This window comes from Ceratotherium simum, chromosome 36, assembly GCF_057802395.1.
Source record: "Ceratotherium simum simum isolate JZ-2026a chromosome 36, ASM5780239v1, whole genome shotgun sequence".
Classification (NCBI taxonomy): Eukaryota; Metazoa; Chordata; class Mammalia; order Perissodactyla; family Rhinocerotidae; genus Ceratotherium; species Ceratotherium simum.
The window spans coordinates 28,383,346-28,406,699 of NC_141935.1; the positions used below are offsets into that span (position 1 = coordinate 28,383,346).

The 23,354-nt window shown below is 38.7% G+C and overlaps 1 protein-coding gene across 1 annotated transcript in view; it reads left to right on the plus strand.

Annotated features, from left to right (window-relative positions):
- WDR64 (WD repeat domain 64) overlaps positions 1 to 23,354 on the plus strand; it is a 132,945-nt gene that overhangs the window by 85,608 nt on the left and 23,983 nt on the right. The window contains exons 14-20 of the mRNA XM_087424246.1: positions 1,647 to 1,822; positions 10,513 to 10,689; positions 16,550 to 16,680; positions 19,289 to 19,390; positions 20,479 to 20,548; positions 21,493 to 21,529; positions 22,096 to 22,235. Coding sequence (XP_087280372.1) covers positions 1,647 to 1,822; positions 10,513 to 10,689; positions 16,550 to 16,680; positions 19,289 to 19,390; positions 20,479 to 20,548; positions 21,493 to 21,529; positions 22,096 to 22,235 — 833 coding nt within the window. The remainder of the gene's footprint in view (positions 1 to 1,646; positions 1,823 to 10,512; positions 10,690 to 16,549; positions 16,681 to 19,288; positions 19,391 to 20,478; positions 20,549 to 21,492; positions 21,530 to 22,095; positions 22,236 to 23,354) is intronic.

Genomic DNA, 23,354 nt, shown 5'->3' on the forward strand with positions numbered 1-23,354 from the left:
ATTTTTCTAAAGTGTGAGCAGATAACAATACATGTGAAATAAAACCATGAAGGCCGAGTTGATGGGGTGTGAATAATGCAACTGCTCTTCATGTGGGACAGTTCTTGAGAAAGCAGTCTGACTGCTCTATCAGCACACCCTGCATACATGTGAAAATCAGTTATCATCGAGATTCTGAGCAACATACACAACGATGATCAGGCATAAGCATTAAGCAATTCATATATACAATTGAGAGAGTATTATTTTCATGCAAGTCATATTTTATTTTGTTAGTGCTAAAGTCTAGAATTCTTTTAAATATTGACAGTTTGTCCTCCTTAGAGATACATGTTAATTGACAAAGATCCTGGGTCTAGGACCTCATAGAAAGTAGGGGTCCTAGTTTAGGACTCCTAGAGCAGCTCTACCCACAAGCCAGCCATCCGTCTCACTCTCAACCACCCACCACCTAGGAAGAGCCAAGCAGTACCTCTCCCTGCTCTCTGCCCCGCTATATCTGACTGCCAAAGTCCTGAGGGAGCAGGAAATCTGGGCCATGAGACTGTGGTCCCCATACCCAGGAATGAATGGGAGCATGATCGTTTCTTTTAATTGTTTGTATGACTATTTTCCTACAAGATGATAAAGTCCTTGAGGGCAGGAGTTATCCCTGTTCACTTTCCGTCCCCAGCTCCTATCACAGTGCTGGGTATATAGGGAGGGCTTAATCAATTTTAAATGATGTTGCTAGTGAACGAACAAACAAATGATGGGGGTTGTGAGTATTGCTGATGAAGAGAACCTGGCATAAGGGAAGGGAAACAGCACAGCGAACACATTCTGAATGTCCAGCAGCATTAGAGCTGGGGACAAGAAGGCGGTGTTGGGGGGGCGGTGTTGAGTTTAGGGAAAGGAGGAAAGTGCAATGAGGGGCAGTCCACTGGATTCTAAACCTGAGGTGACCGTTATAAAAACCCATGTCCAAAGATAATTCTCTACATCAAGTAGAAATAGGCATTCAGCAACTCCCCTGATTATCATCCCTCCTGGCCCTTTCATCAAGACCCCGTAAATCACATGAACAAAATTACCTGTAAAGAAAGTATGATTTCAAATGTAAGGAGAAATTTCACACCCATGTAATCAACAAAACAACTCAAAGCTTGATGGTTTCCTCCCAACTAGGATTCTCTTAAACCTTTTATAACCCCGTGAGGGCTCAAGTCCTGAGACATGTCAGCACCTTAGGAAATGTGACATTATTGGAATGATCTTTTACTATTAGTAATAATTGTGGCACGATATTAGATAGATAGACAGAGATTGAGGGGTATTTAGCACTGGAAAGTGTTGGGAGAATAAAGGCAGAAAGGATCCACTAAATACCGAAAGCTCAGATAGGAGTCTGCGAGTTTCAGAGAAACCTGTCACAGAATTCAAGACATTGTCTGGTCTTGTGGTTTTTAATCCACTTGTGACAAATCAAATCAAGGCACACGGAAATATACATGCTCAGCAAGCCTAGGGAGACTCATCCACCAGTCTCAGGAGGAAATAAATATGGGATAAATATTGGCAGCAAACTTTCAATTAGATCAGTTTTCTCTGAGATGAAAGCCAAGATTTCCATTATTTTTATGACAGTCTTTTCTCTGTGTGTTCAGGAACAGTTAAAATCTGGGACTTCGGCAGTGGGCAAGAGATGAAAGTGTTGCCAGAAGGAAAGGATTGGAAGGAGGAGGAGCATTGGCTGCAACGCCTGATTTTCCTGAAAACTCAGGAGAAACACCAGCACTTGGTCCTGGCCCTGGAGCGCAATGGGAAGATCAAAATGCTCCAGGTTTGCAATCCCATTATTTATTTATTTATTTATTTATTTTTGTGAGGAAGATCAGCCCTGAGCTAATAGCCAATGCCAATCCTCCTCTTTTTGCTGAGGAAGACTGGCCCTGGGCTAACATCCATGCCCATCTTCCTCCACTTTATATGGGATGCCGCCGCAGCATGGCCCGACAAGCGGTGCGTAGGTCCGCGCCCGGGATCCGAACCTGCGAACCCCGGGCCAGGGAAGCACAGCAAACTTAACCACTATGCCACCACGCTGGCCCTGCAATCCCATTTTTATATTTGTACTCTACATGCTCCTCTTGGGAAAATCCACTGAGTCAGTGGATAATCCCCATTTAACTCCTCTCCTGCCAGCCAGCTAAGGATAGTCTTTCTCGACCAACCTTCCCAGGGTGCTCCTAATTAACCTTGCCCAGGTGCAAGCAAAGAGCAGAAAAGAATGGCTGCTCAGCCACAGCATCCCGCCCATCTAGCGTTTGCTGGAGGATTAGTCAGGATCTTCTGGAGTAGGTGTTAGAAAGTTTAAATATACGCACAGCTGCCACCTCTGACATAGCTTATACCCTCATCTGGGGATAATTAACTGGCAGAGCTGCTCCCCAGTAGGCTCTGTGAAAGGGAGCAATGATTCCTCTCTGTCCCTTATAACCCACGATGCATTCAGGGACACTCAAGTCACTTTCTCAGTTTGTCATCAAAATTGCTTTGTTTACCTTAAGGTTAATGATGCATCTACTCAGGGCTGTTTTGGGAGGATTGAGGTAGGCTAATTTATTTTTCCTGTGAGTCTATTCCCACCTAAGAATGCTAATGCCTTCCTCATATTTAAAATGAAGGCTAGATCGTTTATCCTGACTATTGAGTGGATCTCTCCCTGCCTAGAACTCAAGGACCCATTGCCTCTACTAATTCTCTTTTGAAAGCTGAGATCAGGAAAAAGGGTCTTGAATTAGGGTAGCAATCACAAAGTACCATCATTGATTAAGATGACTGATGACCCTACTGTTGGAAAAAAGGAGTGAAAACCTTCCCTGAATCAATATGCTCTTCCCTTGTTGTCCAAGGAATCCAAAATGGCACTGTAGAAAGGAATTTCTTAGTAATATACTCTGAAACACAACAAGGCGTTGATTTCGCTTCTTTAAGTTAGTGCAATTGACCATCAAGATGCCCTTCCTAACAGACAGCTCTGTTGTTATAAACACTCCCTTTTTAAGGACTGCAAAAAGCAGCATGGTGCTGTTCCCACATCAAAACTGTTTTTAGTCCTACTGTGGCATTTTTCACTTGGACTATTCTGGTTCTTCTTTTTATAGAATCCATCCATTAAACTTGATGAGGACTGAAATTTCTCTTATTCGCATCTGTATTCTTGCTCTGCCCAGAGTAGGTGCTCATTGAGCATTGAAAGAATAAGGAAATATAAGGAGCCTCCTGTAAGGTGTACAACAGTAAATGTATGGGGTGTTTTAGGGAATTTTTATTTATGTCAGAGGGGTGAGCTTTACAATAAGGATAATGTGGAAAGCACACTTACTTGTTATTTATTATTATTAACATCTTATTATTTACTTATTACTTAATGTTATTATTTGCCTAGTTAAAATAAAATACAGTTTGACTTACATACTTATTTTCTAGAATACTTTCATTCACTCATTTTTTTAATGAGCATTTACCAAATGTTTACCGTGGACCAGAAAGATACCTTCTCTTTCACCATGGGACTCACACTTAATAAGCAGTACTGATACAAGCGTTGTGAGAGCTTACATAAGGTGCTACAGAAACTCATGATGGTGGGTGGGGACCAGCCTAATCGGGGTCAGGGAAGATTTCTCTTTCCACTGATGACCAATTAATTTCAACACAGTTCAAGGAACATTTTGTGTGCTCCACATGTGCTAGGTATTTTTCCAAATCTCAGGATTCAATGAAAAATAAGGTATTCATGAACTAGGTTACTCAGAGCAACCCTTCACTGAAAACAACTAAAAGTTCTGGATAAAATGTTTTCTAGGGGCTGACCCAGTGGTGTAGTGGTTGGGTTCATGTGCTCTGCTTCGGCAGCCTGGGGTTTGCGGGATCTTGGGTGCGGATCTACACGCCGTTTATCAGCCCATGCTGTAGCAGGCATCCCACATATAAAGTAGAGGAAGATGGGCATGGATGTTAGCCCAGGGCCAATCTTCCTCAGCAAAAAGAGGAGGACCAGCAACAGATGTTAGCTCAGGGCTAATCTTCCTCACACATATAAAAAGCTATGTGTGTGTGTATATATATATATTCTAAAATGTAAATATTATATATATAATATATATATAAATTCTAAAAATAAATTCTATGAATTAAAAATATATATATTCTAAATATATAAATATATGTATGTATTCTAATCTCCTAATTTGCCTTAAAGAGTTGACAATATAGTAAGTAAATTGCAGACCAAATTTTAGTGAAAATGAAGTATGAAAGAGGTAAATTGAGAACCAAAACACCACTGCTACTTTCACCCCGATGGCATTTTCCAAGCAAAATGGGTTCAATTTTGGAGACTTGTCAGATGGGAGGAGGCTAAGAAGTCAAGGCCCAGGGCCTGTCTAAGGCAAGGAGTTTAATACCATGTCCACGATGTTCTGGGGCCCAAAGTTTCCACTATCACGGTAAGGGTGAACCAGGAAGAAGGAAGCCAGCCTCCTAGGGGCAATGAAAGAAAGGCTGCCCTCCCACTGAGCAAAGCAAGAAAGAAGAGAGAAGAACAGGAAAACAAAACAAGATGAGACCAAACCCTGCCCCTGAGAAGCTGTGACCACAGGCAGGAGCTCATATGCACTTGCAACCTAGATTGGCAGTGCTCAGGTTGTCAAGGAAATCTCAACTGTGAACTCGGTTTAAGGTGGTCCAAAACTGGAAGTTCCACCAGGCACCTGGCAAAAACAAACACAAATCCATTCCGGAGGAAGGCGCCTTCATCTCAGACCAGACTTGGAGTAATTAAGCTCATAAGGAAACAACACAACCAGGTTTGGGCGTAGAGAGCAATGGAATAAAAACAGGTCCAAACAGAAGTGGCATAGCATATTTGTGTGTCAAGAATATTCTTTCCAATAAATTGGTTTGGAGCAACTAGATATCCATATGGAAAAAAAAAAAAACAAACTCTAACTTTTGGTCTCCCATCGAGGACTGTCTATTCCTTATGGATCAATGACTTCAAGACAATTGAAAGACAAAACAACACAGTTTTTAGTGGTTAATATAGGAGATTGTTTACAAACTCAGGACAAAAAATATCTTAAATAAGACTCAAAAATCACTAATTATGAAGGAAAAGATGGATATATTTGATTACACTAAACTAATAATGAGACAAGAGTAGAGTTAAAGAAGATGTTTGTAACACATAATAACCAACTGGATTAGTATCAAAAGTTCTTAGATAATAAATAAGGTAAACAGTCATAGAAAAATGAAAACAGACAGGCACTTCATAAAACAGAAAACCCAAATGGCCCATAAACATATGAAGAGTTGCTAAACTTCACTAGTAATCAGAGAAATTCAAATTAGAATTACAACAGATACAATACACAAAATAGATTGATTTCAAAAAATAAGTCTGATGATACCAGGTTTTAGCAAGGCTGTGGAACAATAGGCATGTTCATACACTACTAACGTTGGTGCACACTGGTATCAACTCTTGGAAAATATTTTGGCATTCTTGAGTTACAGGACTTCTTATTCAGAAGTCTATATGTTACTTTACTGTCTTGAAGTGACAATGTTGCCAATGAGCGGTTCAAAGCTGGTCTGGTTCTTTTCCCTGTGTAAGTAACCTTTTCTTTCTATCTGCAGACTCATGAGATGTTATCTTTGTCTGAGAAGTTCAAAGGCTATGCCTATGGGTATATCTTTTCTCATCAATTCCACAGGAGACTTTTCAATCTGTAGTCCTAGGTATTTCTTCCAGCTCAGTGCATGTTTTGTATTATTATTTGTTGATCAGGTGTCTCTTCTGCATCTGTTTCTTTTTCTAATTCAGGAACCCATACTATTTGCTTATTGGGTCCTCCGAATCTATCCTCCAAATCTCTTACATTTTCCTTTGTTTTCTAATTCTTTTTAGTTTTGCCCACTGTTTTGAAATATTTTCTCTTCCTCTAGGTAATCAGTTCAAGTCTCAAACAGGAACTGATTCTCCTTCAGCTCGTGAACCAAATTCTTAAATTTAAATGTTGTTCTTGTTGTTGTTTTGTCTCTGTTTTGAACTTCCCTAGGTACTGCTCAGTTTTGCTCAAGTTATTACACTTCCCAGCAGTTCTAGTTAGTTTGGGATCAGTTCTGCATGTTTTGTCAGTTCTCCTGTCTAGATGCTAGGCTGGACCCTGAGCTATATTTCTTTTTCTGCTCACTGGGGTTTGGCTACTAGGAAAATGCAAGAGGTGGCCATCCTAAAAAGATGGGACATATAGCCATGTTTTCCTGAGGGCTGGTGGTTTAGCAGTCCCCTGTGAAGGCACCAGCAGTAAACCTCCCTGCTGCCCATTCTCTCCCCACTCTCCCAATTTCAAAAGTACAGAAGGCTTGGTCCACCTGTTCAGCTACTCCTCTCGGAGGCAAGGAGCACCAGGCACATGTCAAGCCACACACTGCCCCCTCCACCCACCCACCTCTGGGGGTTTAAGCATATTTATAGATGAACCACCACGTGTAAATCTCAACCTAGGACTCTCTCCCACCCTGGTCACCAGGCTTTTGTTCAGCCCAGGGGGTAACAAGCCCCACAATAACTTTCTTTCCCCAAACTCCAAACCCCATTTCTCCACTTGCCACCAGAAATTGTTGGGGGCAGGAAGGTAATTCCTTCCTGGAGTTGGAGCTGGAGTGGAGTGGAGGAAAGATACACCAAACCTCTATCTTCCCGGACTCTGCGTGCAATAAACAAACAAACAAACAAAAAGTGCTTCAGTAATCACATTCAGTTATTCAGGGAACATTGCTAATGCATTACAGCTGAGGCAGAGTCCCCATAAGTTTTTTATTTACTTACTTACTTACTTACTTACTTACTTGTTTTTTGTGAGGAAGATCAGCCCTGAGCTAACATCCATGCCAATCCTCCTCTTTTTGCTGAGGAAGACCAGCCCAGAGTTAACATCTATTGCCAATCCGCCTGCTTTTTTTTCACCAAAGCCCCAGTAGATAGTTGTATGTCATAGTTGCACATCCTTCTAGTTGCTGTATGTGGGACACGGCCTCAGCATGGCCGGACAAGCGGTGCATCGGTGCGCGCCCGGGATCTGAACCTGGGCCGCCAGTAGCGGAGCGCGCGCACTTAACCGCTAAGCCACAGGGGCCGGCCCCCCATAAGTTTTATGTACTTCTTTTTAATGTCTTCAAACCAGTCCTTAATAACTTGAAAAGTAATGTCTCTCTTGCACTTATATTCTTCAGTTTATTTTCTCAAGTCTCAGAAAAATGCTGGTGCAACTGCCTGATCTTTTCGCAAATCATCATTGTACTAGACTTTCTGGGCATGATCTTCCAGCCATGTAAAGGGAGGGCAGATTATAAACTGACTGGCCTGTGAATACAACTTCATAGATGTGAGAGAAGGAAATGATAATGTTTTCATGATCTCGGTTTTAAGGAGATAGAATTGTACTCTGCCTACATAAAACTTTTTATAAATTTGAGATACATTTGCCCCCAAATGGTTGGTAAAAACCATAGGTTGGTAAGAGATCACTGTTCTAACATTATATACAAAACACTGTGGGAGTTCAGAGATTTTGATTAATTAACCCCAAAATAGTTCAAATTCTAATAGGCCCACTCACTTCTCTTTATTTGCTCTTCCTTCTTCCCACATTACTTCATGGGTCTACTCATATAGCCCTGTTTGTGAGTCCCTTAAAGCACAAGATCTTTCTTTACGAAGCAATTAACATAATACATGCTCTTGGCGTTATGAGAACTGCTGTTTTCCTAAAGCACCAATTCCTAAAGGCCTGTCTGCCAATACCACTCTGAGATACAAGGTTTCACGAATCTAGGGGAGGATGACAATCCCTCTACCCTCTAGGTCCTTCTGGCTGGTCTAAGAATTAAATTGACATGAGACAGAATAACAGAAGAAAGTCACACAAAGTTTAACAACATGTGTACGTGGGAGAAACCCAGGAAAACTGAGTAACTCACCAAAATGGTAGAAGCCATCACCTTAAATACCATCTTTAGCTAAAGACAAAGGAAGATGTTGGCCGTAGTGGTTTGGGTCTTCAAAGGGGAGGAAAGCAATTTACATGGAGATGGAAATGCAAGTGTTTGTTAAACATGTGTTTGCTGGGCCATCTATAGACAATGTGACCTGAGAGACAGAACTTTGGTAAAAATGGGCTTGCTGGTGCCTTTCTGTTTATAACACCTATTTTATATTATGTTGTAGTTATCTTAGCTCCTTCCTGGAACAAGCCTTCTATCTCAAATTCTTTTAGACAGTTTGGGGGAAGGTCAAATGTTTCTTTCAGAGTCTTTTGTCCTTGAAAATAATCAAGCCAAAGAGATACATTTTGGGGTGGCCAATTCTAATCCCCCACACCAATTAGGGGTGAAATGAGGAAAATAAGGGTAATTTTTCATAAAGCTAATTTTACTTTTTAAATTTTAATATTGTATCCTTCTTACTTTTTTGATTGAAATATGGCCTTTCTTTTCACAAAATGATAGTAGATTTTCCAGTTTCCTTCTCCTCCATGTCCTCTCTTGGTAAAATTAAATGTTAGCAACTCTAAGTCAATATTCTAAAGTTGTTTTTTAAATTTTACTCTGTGAATTCAACAAGTCTGAGAGCCACTGTCTTAGATGGTTCAATTGAAACCCGCTAAACCTATTCAAACCACTGTAGCCAACTCATACCATCAGGGGGCATATGACTCTAACTAAGCTATTCTCAGTCTATCAATATCTGATCACTGCACATTGCTGAGATTCCTTTTATTTGCACAAGGGTACAAACTCTAAACAAACAGTCAACTAGCAGACAGGAGTACCATTGGTCCATACTTTTAAATTCACACAGGTATTAGATAACAGACACCTTATGTCACCTAGAAGCAGAAGCTTAAAAAAATGGAAGGACTTTTATTCATCAACTAGCTGAAGTCCTCGTTATACAAATAAGGAAAATAAGGCCCAAAAGAAGATTTGTACTTTGCCCAGGCTCTCACTAAACTAAGACTGGAAACCTGTTGTCTTTATGCCAGACCAAAATTCTCTCCACTTTACCATAGCTACTTTCAAGCTAAAAGATCCCTGCTCTGCCAGCAAAATAACCAACCTTAAGAATTTGGCTTTTATTCTCATATAAGAATTCAAAATTCAAAAATTAACAGCAGCTCATCAATAATAACCAATTAGAAAACAGAATAAATGATTACATTACAATAGCAACAAAAATATATGGTACCTAAAATAAATTCAACAAAAAATTGGAAGAGTTTTGTGAAAAAAAATTTTAAAGGGCATAAAAAAACAACCTGAAAATATGGAGAAATATACCATATTCACAGATGGGATATCACAAAGATATCTTTACTACATTAAAATAAAAAATAAACACTTGTCTTAAAAAACAAAGTGAAAAGACAAGTCACAGACTGTGAAAAGACCACTGTACCCCTGGTAACTGAGAAAGGATTAGGAACCAGGATAGCTAAAGAAATCCACAAATCCAGAAGAAAAACTAACAGCCCGAGAGGAAAATGGAGAAAGGACAGGTAAGGAAAGCCAGGTGGCTCACAAACATATGAAAAAATGCTCAACTCACTAAATTAGGAAAATGTGATTAATATAAGTAGTAAATCCTAAAATTAATTTCAAAATGTCCCATTTCAAACCCATCAGATAAGCAAAAAAAAAAAAAAACACTTTTTAATCAAGTAAAGCCAAATGTTGATAAGAATGTGAAGAAAAGAGAACTCTTTTGTACTCCTGGTGGGATTGGAAATGGTAACACTGTACTGAAGGTCCATTTGGCAATATCTAGTAAAACTGATAATGTGCTTATCTTACAACTTGGTAATTCAACCCCAGGCGTATGCCCTAGAGACTATGGCACCTGTCCATAAAAACAAGCTGTGGAAAATTGGCAACAACCTGAACATCCGTAAGTAGGAGAATGGATAAATAGATTGTAGTGTATTCATACAATGCTATAAAGCAGTTGAAAATAAATGAACTAGAGCTCCATGTAATAACTTGCATAAATCTCAAAAATATAATATTAAGTGACATAAGCAATTGGAAGAAGAATCCATACAGTTTTATCATATTTATAAAAAGGTTAAAAGCCTGAAGGCAAATCATTATATATATGTACATATACACATGTATGTATGAACATATAAAATATAATATATAACATATGTATATGTGGAATATATGTTTATGTAGAAATATTATAACTTTCATAACTAACACCATATTCAGGTTACTGGTTACCTCTGGAGAGAGAAGGGTGAAGAATTATATTAGGGACAGATAGAGGGGTCTTAAAATTTGATAAAGCTGCGTAGTGGGTACATCACGGTATGTTCTATTTTTCTCTATATATTTAAAACAGCTCAAAATGAAATAATTAATTGAATTTTCCATGTACTCACTGGGTTTCTGTTAAAGGGCAAGGAGGATGATATTTGTCTCACGGTGATATGGGAGCTGCCCGATGCTGTGCCTGTCCTACAGGATGGGAATCGTGTTGTGCATCTGAGGATGTCTACTAAAGATAGGAGAATGGCTATTCCTTTCCCAGATGTCGAGTTGATAGTGGAGAAAAACTTTTCTCAACATGTTAAGGTGATTTTATTTCTTGACTTTTTTCCTTTTTATTATGGAAAATTACAAACATATACAAAAGTGGAGAAAATAAGAAGTTCAACAATAAACTATGTACTATCACTCAGCTTCAAAAATTACCTGTGTGATCAAACTTATTCCCCTTTATTCCTCCACTTCCCCACTACCACCAACAATGGATTATTTTGAAGCACATCCCAGACATCATGTCATTTCATCCCTAAATATTTCAGTATGTAACTCTAAATGATAACGACTCAAAAAAAAAGACACTGATACCATTATTTTCTCAAATATTTTCTAAAATACACTTATAAGTCCTTAATATCATTACATATTCACTCTGTTCAAAGTTCCCAGATTTCCTCAGAATTTTTTTTTTTGCAGTTTTCAACCAGGATCCAAGCAAGGTCCATTTATTGCATTTGATTGATAAGTCTCTTAAATCTCTTTTAATCTATAAATATCTTTCCATCTCTTTTTCCCTCGCAATTTATTTATTGAAGATGGTGGACGGTTGGGTGCCATAGTTTCCCAGTTTCTGGATTTTGCTGACTGTACCCTTGTGATGTAATTTAAGAGGTTCTTCTTTACTTTCTTTAATCTGCTGGTTATATCTGGTGGCTTAGTTGCATGCAGCTTTGATTTCTTTTTTATAAGATTCCATTCTACATGGAGGTCACCATAGTATATGGTGTTGTGTACTTCCAACAAGATTCACACAATGACTGGTTGTCTTTTTTTGGACATCATAGCCATTGAGTGACCTTTGGGGACTGGCTTGTTACACTTAGCGTAATGTCCTCAAGGTTCATTTATGTTGTAGCATACGTCAGGATTTTCTTCTTTTTTAAGGCTGAATAACATTCCATTGTATGTGTGTACCACATGTTGTTTATCTATTCATCCGTTGATGGACGCTTGGGTTGCTTCTAACTTTTGGCTATTGCAGCTATGATTGTGGTTGTACAGACATTTCATCTGTTGTACAGAGCTTTTGAAAGCTCTATAGTATTTCATTTGTATGGACGTATTGTAGATTATTCAATTAGTCCCCTGTGGGTGGACATTTGGGTAGTTTCCAATCTTTTCCAGTTATAAATAGTGCTGTAACAAATAGCCTTATGCATATGACAGTTCAAATTTTTGAATCAATCTTTGGAATCGATTCCTAGAAGAGGGATTTCTGAGTCAAAAAGTAAATGCTAATGTAATCTTCCTAGATATTGCCAAATTCTCCTCCGCAGCAGTCATACAACTTTGCATTCCCACTAGTAACATATGAGACTGCCTACTTCCCCACAGCTTTGCCAACAGTGTATCTTGTCAAAATTTTGGATTTGTTCAAATATGATAGAAGAAAAATTGTAACTTGGTATATTTTATTTTCCATTTCTCTTCTAATGAGTGAGTGGAGAGTCTTTTTATGTACATGGATCATTTGTCTGTTATATCTTTCACCCATTTTTCTATCCAAGTTCTTTTTTTTCTAATGTTTTAGAAAGCTCATAATATATTAGGAATATACACACGTATATGTGTATCAATAGTTAGGAATATATATTAGGGATATTAATCCTTTGTGATATAAATTCCGTATATTTATTCCCAGTTTCTTATTTGTGTTTTCATTTTGTGTGGTCATTTTTGCTGTGGCAATGCCAACTTCCGGGAAGCTGGTGTAGATGAGGTTTCCATAGTTTATCAGGGACTACGCTTGGAAATAATCACATGTGTTCTTCAGGCTTCACTCAAGGATTCTATTACTACTTCGTCTTCTCAACCACCTAAAAACAGCCAGATGTTTTAACTTCTCCTAAATTTTGATAAGAAGAGTAAGTTTGGGGCCATATCAAGAGGTCACAAAATGATTGTGCACCTTTTCTGGCCAATTATTATTTCACTGTTTTTACATTATACAATTTTAACTGGGTGTTCCAATGTCAGTTAATAAAATTCCAGCTTTCTCCTTTCACAGGTTTCATTTTTTTTAAGTTTCTTATCTTGCTCTGGTGATATCATTTGGTTAATTATTTTGTCGTTGCTGTTTCTATTGTTGTTTTAAAATCTAAATAAGGAAAGTATATCATTAGACTATTTTGTACAGGATATTCTCTGAATTCCAAAATTGTAATAACACTGAAAGGAGCCAATTTTTTTTTTTCCACGATACAGAAAAAGAGAAGTACCTCCTGAAGAGTACTTAACAACAGATCTTCAAAGAATTATAAAATCCCTTCTCTTGGATCCGTGGCCTTTGTCCATGGGTGGACTTCTGGGGTCTAAAAAGCCTCTGAAATTATATACAAAACTTCTTTTTTGAGCAGTGCAGGGTCCATAGCTTTTTCTTTTCCAACATTTTATTATGGAAATTTTCAAACATATAGAGCGCTTGACAGTATTATACAGTGAACACCCATATATCCCTCCACTTAAATTTTACTCTTAACATTTTGCAGTATTTGCTTTATCATGTACCTATTCATCTATCCATCCTCTACCCACCCTTCAATCTGTCTTATTTTTTAAATGTATTTCAAAGTACATTGAAGATATCAATACCTATCACCCCTAAACACTTCAGTGTATGCATCTTTAACTAGAGTTCACTGTTTGTTTCTGGTGTCATTTTTTAGTGAAATCTACATGCAATAAAATGCATAAAATTTAAGTGTGCTATTCAATACATTTGGACAGGAACATACACCATCCAAACCCCTAACAAGATTAAGAACATTACCATCACCCCAGAAAGTTCCTCCATGCCCCTGCCTAGTCAATACTTGCCGCTTACCCAAAGGCAACCACTGTTCTAATTTTTTTTTACCGTAGATTTGTTTTTCCCTGTTCTAGAATGTCATGTAAGTGGAATTATATATATATATACTTAAAGTTTCTTTAGTTTAGTATAATGCTTTTAGATTTGTCCATGTCACTGCATATATCAGTAGCTCATTTCTTTATGCCTGAGTAATACTCTACTATGGCTTTTTTTTTTTTTTTTAAGATTCTTAAAGGCATTTGTGACCAAGACAAGGTTAATAACTACTGACTGAAGGACAGAGAAATGAGGAAGATGTCCTCTTATAAAAATTTAGACCAATTGTTTTTTTTTAATGACACTTCGTCAAACTTATTTGCTTACTCTAATCCTGGCTCAAACTATTAATGCTTTTCAGCTCTTACGGGGATAAGTGGTCAGACACTAAAGAATGCAAGAAAACTGCAAGTTGTGGAGGGAGCAATTGAAGAAGGCCCTAATTTGTTTACTCCTCTCATTAATGAAACAACCATAATTTAATTTGAGAGAGAATAATACAGCTTGTCTTATAATACAGAGGCATATTCTATTATTTTTCCTGAAATTGAAATAAATGTCACTTTAGCACTGCAATTCAGATTTCATTCATTGCTAGTTTAAATCATAAGTAGGTTTTATTGTTTCCTAAAAGGATTTTTGAAATCAAGATATAGAGTAACTATGTCATGATAACACTATCACAAAAGATAGAAGAATAAAATGTATCTCCTCACAGAGTAATTCTAGCCCACTTCCTCCAACTCTACACGCCATTGGAAACAGTTGTAGGTTCAATCTTATGTTCCTTGTTTGGAGCCAATAAAAACAGAAAGAGGATGAATGCAGAGTGAGTCAGAACTGATGCAGTTGGCAAGTTATCACATGGGTAACGAAAGGTGATTGTTGTGAAAAAATAGAAAAACTGTTGCAATAAATTATTGAATAAATTATTGAAGTACAATGGAAGTGCCTTCTGGGATTTAAATGCAAATGTAAATTATTTCTGACTTTGAACTCTTATTATTTGTATTTATCCTAATTAACAATTATGGCACTTCCTTCTTTCAACATACTTTAAATATTTTTATAGATAGAAAGTTTGTAAAAGTCGCTTAGGAAAAATAATTGGATTGTGCATGGAAATTCTCTTTCCCTAAAACTCTTTCGTTTATGAAGCTCTTTTTATTGAACACCTACTATGTATCATACACTGTTCTTAGCACTGGGAATGCAAAGATGAATGAGGGACAGTACCTGCACTCCTGTACTATAGGAGTACAGCAGAGAACTTGGCAGGTTGGGCTGGGGGGCAGTGGGGTGGTGGAGAAGAGGAGGTTCCGGAAGAAGATAATTGCTGAATTAGGTCTTAAAGAATTTTCAAGAGTCAGCTTGGCCCAGATAAGGAGTTTCTAGGAGGAGATGCGAAGACAAAATGAATCCCAAGAGGAGAAGATGGGAAAAAATCATGGAGGTGAGAAATTGCATGGTGTGCGAGGGATAAATACAAGTATCTCAGGGTGGCTGAAGGAAGACAGAGAGTGGTAGAAAATGGAGATGGACAGATAGGTAGGGGCTGGATCATGCTCACAGTGTTAAGGAGCTTGAATATCCTATAAGAAATGGAAAACTATTGAACGGCTTTAAATGAGAAATGACATGATCAGATGTGTGTTGTTGGTAGCATCTTTGATGCTGTATTGATGACAGATTCAAATGGGACAAGACTAAAGGCAAAAGATTCAGGCAATAGGCTACTGTTTTAGTTGAAAGATAAGGCCATGATAGTGGGGATGGTAAGGAAGGAGAGGTTTCCAAAAATATTTAGCTGATGAAAATAGCAGAACTTGTGATTGATTAATTAGTGATTGATGTCGTGTAGTTGAGGGACAGGAGGGTACTGAGAGAAGGGAAGGAATCAAGGACAGCTCCAAGACTTCTAACCTAACAAGGGCATGGCATTTGCAATTCTGATTGAATGATGGATGGGGATGTGATGCTACCCAATGAGATACAGAATAAAGGAACGTGCTTAAAGGAGGTGCTGAGTTAGACATATTAACTTTGAGATATCTGTAAAATTTCTAAGAAGTAATTAAATAATTACTGGGAGGGGACTGGACTAGATTATTAGGTCATTAACACTGGGATGAATATTAAAACATAAGGGGATGCGATTACCCAGAAAGTGTTGGAAAAAAGAAAAAGTAAACCCCAAGGATATTAATATTAAAAAGTTTGGTAGAGTAAGAGGGTATCAAGTAGGAAACAGAAAAGGAAGAATCGTATAGACACAAACAAAACCAGGAGAGCCTGTTGTCCACGATATCAAGGGAATAAGGAGTTTCAGGAAGGGGAGAGCAATTGAGAGTGACAAGGACAACAGACCTCTAATCTTATTTAGATGTCACTCTTCTATGTTTCTATAAAGTCTTGTGCCTGCCTCCAATATATCGCTTTCAAATTGTACAGTAGTCAACACTTTATCTTAATACTTTAATTATATTACAAGTTTCTCCAGGTCACAGACTTTCTATTTGACTTTGTATTCCAAGAACCTAACATAGTAGGTGCCCAACAAATACTTGAGGCAAGACAATTGAAAAGTATCAAGTAGTACTGACAATAGAAGTGCTTAGTGATAATCAGGAAAAGTTTTCATAGAGCAGTATGGAGCAGAAGCCAAACAATGAGAAAAAGGAAAGTCGGTAAGGAGAAACAGCTAATGTAGAATATTCAAGAAGTTTGAAGGGAAGAGAAAGATGGGAAGGTAATCTAATGGTTGGTAGCTCTGGGAAGAATAAGCCAAGGCTAAGAGGAAAGAGTCAGTAGAGAGGGAGAGTATATTTTTGCTGTTTTAATGAATTCTACAAAGTAAAAATTTTTTAATGCCAAAAAGAAGAAATAGATTTTACTAAATTGCATACTCTAGGATTTAAAAAATATATAATAAGATGCTTTGTTTTAAGGTGATGGCAGAATAACAAAGTGTACACAGCATTTGTGCTGTGGTTAGATACCATGTTCATGATGGTTGGTGAGTCTGTTTCCTTCTTTCTTCAGAATCCTGCCATCAGTGTACAAGTGAACTGCATTGATTTATTACAAATAGAAGGATATAATTTGATAGCCGCTGGAACCTTAAATGGTGTGATCATCTTATGGAATTTTGTAACATCTACTGTCGAAGAAATGTAAGTTGCATCTTTTCCTTAAACAATATAAAACTTGCACTGCAGAAGAGCCAAAGCAACATTCAATGCTAAAAAAAAAAAAAAAAGCAATAAATGAAAATGGTGACAGTTCTCTTCACTTTTCCTGGAGGTTATGTTCACGAGGAGACTGTGTTCTAAGTGTCTAAATCCCAGAATGATATGAATAAGGTAGACCTGCAGTATTTGTATTCCCAAGTGCTTTCAGCTTACTCTTCTCACTCTAGCACACGCTTTCTATATGTGATCTTGTCCAAATTCGTAATCTCAGCAAGTACTTTAAATACATAATAATTTCAAGCACTAATCTCCCTTCAAACACACATATCCAACTGCCTACTGGCAATTACCATCTGGATTGCCATCAAGACCCTTAAAGGTCCACATGCCCCAAACTTCCTCCCAACCTACCCCTCCCCAAAACATCTCCTCTTCCTATACGCCCAGTGACACCACCATCTACTCAGTCACCAAAATCAAATGGTGAGAGGCATTCCGGATGGGTTTTCCTTTTCATTCACCACCCCAACACATCCAGTTCATTATAGGTCAGTGCCAACAAAGGCATGGCGTATGCAATTCTATATCTCCACCAACTAGATTTGCTCTGTACCATGGCCCAAAACTTTACCCTCCCCCTGCCATCCATTTTTAAATGTTCTTGCCATTAGTTCTAAAGGAAACAATGTAACCTGGTATTATTTGCTATAGATGCATTGTAAATAATAAACTCTCCCCAGTTGTGTAATTGGGCTATAAGCAAGGGCCACGTGTAAGCACCCTATGTCAAGGGAGTTTATGAAATTTTACTTTGAGGTACAAGATGGCCAAGAACCTTAACAATGAATGAAAATAAAATCAAGTGTATCTAAGCATTTGGGGGAAGGGAAAAGATACAAGAGAGGTGAGGAGAGAGTTGAAGAGGACAATGGAAAAGAGGAAAATGTGAAAGAAAACTCTCCCTGTCTAGTTACAGTACCTTACATACTATTGGTCTACCTGGACTCCATGCCCCGTTCCAGTCTAACCCTGAGTCTTTACTTTTAACCAACTTTTGAGGGGAAATGTTCCTTTCTTCTTTGGACCCTGGATTTATTCTCCTTTGCACCTTTAGTTGAGATAGCTGTTTCTGCAAACTCCTCCCTCAGTACCTCAGCCCACCTTCTCCTGGGACCTGCCCCTAGAACTCCTGTCATCCTCTGTTCCTTCTCTTCAACCCTTGCCCTTAGGCTTTTCTCACAGACTGTACACTTGTCATTTGATATCTTTATCAATATGCACTGCAATTTGTACAGTTTCTCACTCTCTTATTAATGCAGTTCTCACACTGTGAGTGTCAGCTGGTGCATGACTCACTACTAAGGGAAAGCAGATGGACTAAAAAGGCAAAGACCATAGTCCTGGTGCTATAGCCTAGAGAGGGGGCAGCTCCTCTGAGAATATTCCCAACTTACAGGTGGAGAGCCTCCTTGTTGAAGTGCTAGGCATTCTGCCAAGGATTGCATGCAGATCTAACACCCAATGGGAGAAAAATAACTGACTATAGTGGGTCATCCATAGTGTCCCCTTCCTATAAGATTATATAAAAAACAATTGATTTAGAATCACTGGACTATTTTGCAAAACCTAATTTAGCACAGAACTGTCTAAGGTAGCTTAGGCTCAGCTTTAAAGGCTCTGAAGGTGAAGATGGTTTCCATATTCATGGTGGAAGCCATCTCTTCCTCTGATTCAGACTCTGCCTGAGAGCCCTTCACCAGTCAGGAGAAATAGCCCTTCTCTTCCTGTTCAAAGTCCCATGCTCTTCTGGGCCCAAACTAGAAACTGTTCTTTCTAATTAATAACCCACTTCACAATTCAGCTTATCTGCAGGGCAGAAATATCTAAAAAGATTGAGCTCAACAAGTCACAAGCCCACAGGCTCCTCTTTTGAGCTTGGTTCACGTCCCAGGAGGTTCCTTCATCACACATCAGTCCAAATTAGCAGAGGCGATTTCCACCAACGGAAAAGGAAAATTTTGCTACAAGGTCTATTTGCTATGAGGAGTGTTAGGTGGGGCTTTAAGAGCCAAGCATCAAGTGCCAATGCAGGCAGTTGGGGACTATTGCTCTGCTCCCAGGAAACTGGCTAGGAAGGTGTATGGTTCTTAGGAATCCAGGTCAGCGGGAGACTTGAGCAGCAAGAGTAGTGTAATCACTGAATTACCTGCTTGTCTTCTCCACTCAGGTATAAGTTCCTTGAGGACAGTAACTAGAGTTTATTCAAATTTGTTACTCCAATTATTCAAGGAGAATTCTTTAAACTGTGTGAAACTTCCAGGAGTTTATACGAGCCCACTCTCTGACCTGTAGGTAGGAAGACTAGACCAGCAAATTGAATTAAAAGATTTTTAACACTAAATGATCAGGCTGTTATATAGAGCCATATTAAGGAAGATATGTTCAAACTCTATGCCTCTGGGTTTTCTCTTTGTGTTCAACGATATCAACATTTCAGGAGTTGGTTAGCTCTGCATGGGATATATGACATAAGTAATGTAAGCTACCTAATTTGTAAATGTTCATCATGTAAATGTATGCTTATTTCCAGGTACAGACCCGAAGATTGTCTCGCTGTGGGTCCTGATTTGGATCCCGAACGCTTTAGAATTAATGACATACTGTTTCTCTTTCGTACCCCTGAATGTGCAAGGTAACTCAGTACTTAGAGATCGAGAAATACCGTCTGAGACCTATGTGGGTGATGTATAAAGAGTTCTCATCCCAGCATTAAACAAGGTACAATTGAGAGAAGACATAAGTTGGGCTGATTACTTGGCCTCAGCTCTCTTCCCTGTTACTGTCTTTTGCAGGTGGGTGGTCCCCAGGGATCTAATCTGCTCTTGGGGGATCTAATTCCCTTACCATGTCAGCCTCACAACTCCCTTCACAACAGTAGCAGAGATGGAAGATGCTCGCTTGACCACACTTGTAGCCAACATCTAACTCTATGAGCACTGAGGTGAAGCAGAAGGAAGGACTTGCAGGGCAAATATGAAAGATCGCAAGGCAGTAGGTTTCAAATGATATTCGGTACAACTGAGCACTCTTCATCCATTTCTGAGAGAGTAGGGGATTGTTTTTTAAATATTTAAGAAAAGGTATTTTTTCTATTTATATTTGCTTGAGAGCTCCGATTTTCAGGCAATTGTCAATGGTAAGTACATCCCTGGAGAGACATCAAAAGTTCCTGTGCTGGTTTTGGGTCACTCAGTGGTGAGCCGAGGTATAACCCCTTTCCTACCCCTTGACTTGAAATTCCCTTAACTGAGAATATTTTGAGGTCTTGTTCTGTATACGCCTGTACCAGCACCCTACGTCACTTTTCAATCCTTCCAGCAGAGCATCACAGAGACAGGACCAGGCCAGACCTGGAAACTGAAAAGCAGAAGTTAGCCAGGCTTGTCAGGCGCCCACCGCCACCCCCACTCCCCGCCATTTCAGTGTCAGAGCCTCTGGGACTAAATCCAGCCCTAGCAGTGAAACAGGGCAGATCTTTTATTTCCCAGACCCAGGCAGAAATAAATCTTAATTCCTGGGGCTCCCCAACAGTCTCCACCAACACCAGACAGATGAACACATGTTACACAAGATGTAAGGTGTGATTTGTTTTGTGAGTGGCTCAGGATCCACCGACGAGGAAAGAAGTAGTCAACTAAAATTAAAGCAGAGAAGAGCACCCTTTGAGTGTGATAGAACTTCTTAACTTTTCCTCCCTGGGCTTTCTCCCTCTCTTTGTAGGAGGTCAAGTCAGGATTCCATATGCTCTTCATCCCAATGTGATTCTAGTCGGGGTCCACAGAGCAGCAAGGTAAGCAAGGAACGGGGAAAGGATGTCTTCCTGTTACCCAATGTTGGTTCACAAATAGCCATATGTCCCATTAGAGCCCCTCCTTTGATAGAAGGTGAAGGTGGAAAGATCCTCTGGCCATACGTAAAAACTTTTTTGTTTTCCCTAAAAAGCGATGTCTAAACTGTTTTCACCGTTTCTTCCTATTTTCTCGAAGCTTTCATGTCTGCAAATAATCAATACATAATCATGAATAAAACAAATTGCATCTGCTACGTTTACGTTCATAAGATAAAGTAATTTTAGACCGTATTTTTTTGCTAAAAAATATTACACAATTTCACAGGGGGAAGAGACAGCATGTAATTACATCACAACACATAAGTTAATACGGTGGTTTTCAAACTGTTCTCAGTTCCAATTTTATATATTTTTTTACACATTGCATTTCTAGTTAGGATTTCGTTTGAAGGGAAGTTTTCACTGTTAAAATTGTTTTAAAACCACTAGCGTGGGGGAAAGAATGAACTTATAAGGACATAAAAGTCAGACTTCTATTTGACTCCAAGTTCTCCATTTATTATCTGACAATTAGCTTTAGAGATGTCACTTAATCTCTGAGTTTCTGTTTCTTCATCAGTAAAGAGGGAATAAAAAAGCCTAACTTGCATGATTGTTAATAGAATTAGAGGTATATACACTAAGAACATGGCATGCATTTGGCATTTAATTTCTCTCGTTATTATGCTATATCTGAGCCATTAGGAAAATATTGTGTTACAGATTCTCTATTTATGAACATGCAAATCTCTGCAATACACTTTTTCAAAGAACTAATTCAAAAATAACTTTAAAACTAATGCTTAGAAATGTAAATTTGACTCTCTGAAGAATCTACTCATCCAGCATATCTCATTTTCTTAAAATGTCATAGAAATACTCTCTCTTTTTCTCCCCTAATTCAGGGAAGCAAACAGAGCATCCATGAGAGTGAGGTCAAAGGTCAGTATGGATCACCTCTCTTCCTTATAACCAAACAATCCCTTTGCAACAGGGAGTTCAGGTGATAGAATACTCATAAGGAATAAATCTTCTTTTTGTGACTCAGTGCTGAGGTGCTATAGGACTCGGTAGTCTGAGAGGCAGAATTTCCATGACGATGATGCCTTTTTAACTACTAATTCTAGATTTTAAAAATCCAAGATATTACTCAGCTTCTTAGTCTCCAGCCCATTTTCCTAAAACTTAGTCTAGATTCATAAGCCGTTCTGTATGGGTAAGACTTATACTGGATGTATATCTGGTTCTAGCTGGTACATACAGTGCAGAAGCTTCTTCAATAGGACGAAAAATAAGCTCTTTAGGATTTTCCAGTGATCCAGGATTCCATTTGCTAATGCTTTTTTGCCCTCTCCCCTGATTGAAGTTCTCTAGAGCCAAAAAAATATTCTAGAGAAAAGAATGTGTTGTTTTTGCTATTTTCCTACCTGCCTCCTCCATTTATGTTCTATAAAAATTGGAATTCCAAGTATTGCAAGTACTACGGTAGCTCATTAATTTCCCAATAGGTGAGCAAATAGACGTCACAGCAGGAAAGCAACAGCCAGTGGACACAAAGCATCCTGGGGCCACCAATCTAACAGACACTCCACCACCTATTCTCGTCACTGCACACGAGGATGGACACCTCCGCTTGTGGACGATGGAGGTGATGGGGCCCCTTATTTACCTGGACTAGCAAAGAATGGGAAAGATAAAAAGGATTATTGAATGAACCTTAGCCTTCTATAGGCTGATCCCATAGATCAACCAGTTCTAGTATGTTCCAACCTTCTAGCTAAATTGCTAGTTTTGCAGCCTGCTCACTGAAACCGCTACTCAAACTTCACAATAGGCCAGTTTTGTATCTCGAGGTCAAATCATCAAAACTGCTAAGTTAACTACTTCAAATCTTTTCTTTAAATTGAGCTATGAGTACACTCCACTGAATATTTCATTGGATATTTAAATAATATTAGAGAATATTAATGATGCATTATAGTGAAAGAGTATAAGAACACTGAAAAGTTGAGTATACATAGATCTTTAGTTATCCAAACTATTGGAAGAAGTTGTTTTATTGTATTGAGTGTCCTTAAACATTTTAGAATGAAAAAATAACTCTCATTTACTGAAAGGTTTTAAATGATTTGGAGTGGAGGGTGGGTAGGGTTGAAGTGGGAGGACAGAAGATGATGGAAGAAAAGATTTTGAGTAGACTGGTGATGTTGACAATGAAATCCTTAGAGAGCCAAGGGGTGTGGCCCCACTTATGAGGCTCTTTTCTGGAGAGAAACCCAGAAAACAGCCCTGGTTTCACATGGCAGGCGGATAGTAGGATCCAACCACACAGATCAGCATGGTTGTGTCGGTATAAAACCTCCACGTCTATCAGTAGATCCTAGCTTATTTGTGGGAAACTCTTGGTTTGAAAATACAAAGTATTGCAACAATAACTTTCCCTAAGATGATCCTGGTGTGGGAACAATATCTTTTTTTTTCCTGATAGAGGAATAAAAGAGAGAGAAATAGGAGGAAAAAGATTACAGCCAAGTAATTCTCAGGAAATGAGTAGCAGATTCAAATTCTTTCTTCTCAAGCTTGGATGTTTATTCTCTAAGCGAGGCCATGTGTGTGGAAGGCCTTCCCGGGGCTGACTTATACCAAGCACTGAAAAGCAATCCACCTAATGTGAATCTCTTAGAATCTATCTTGCAGCAATATTCAAAAATAGATATTTCTGAAAAGGCAAATACAATATTCCTGTTTAAAACAAGTGAGATACACT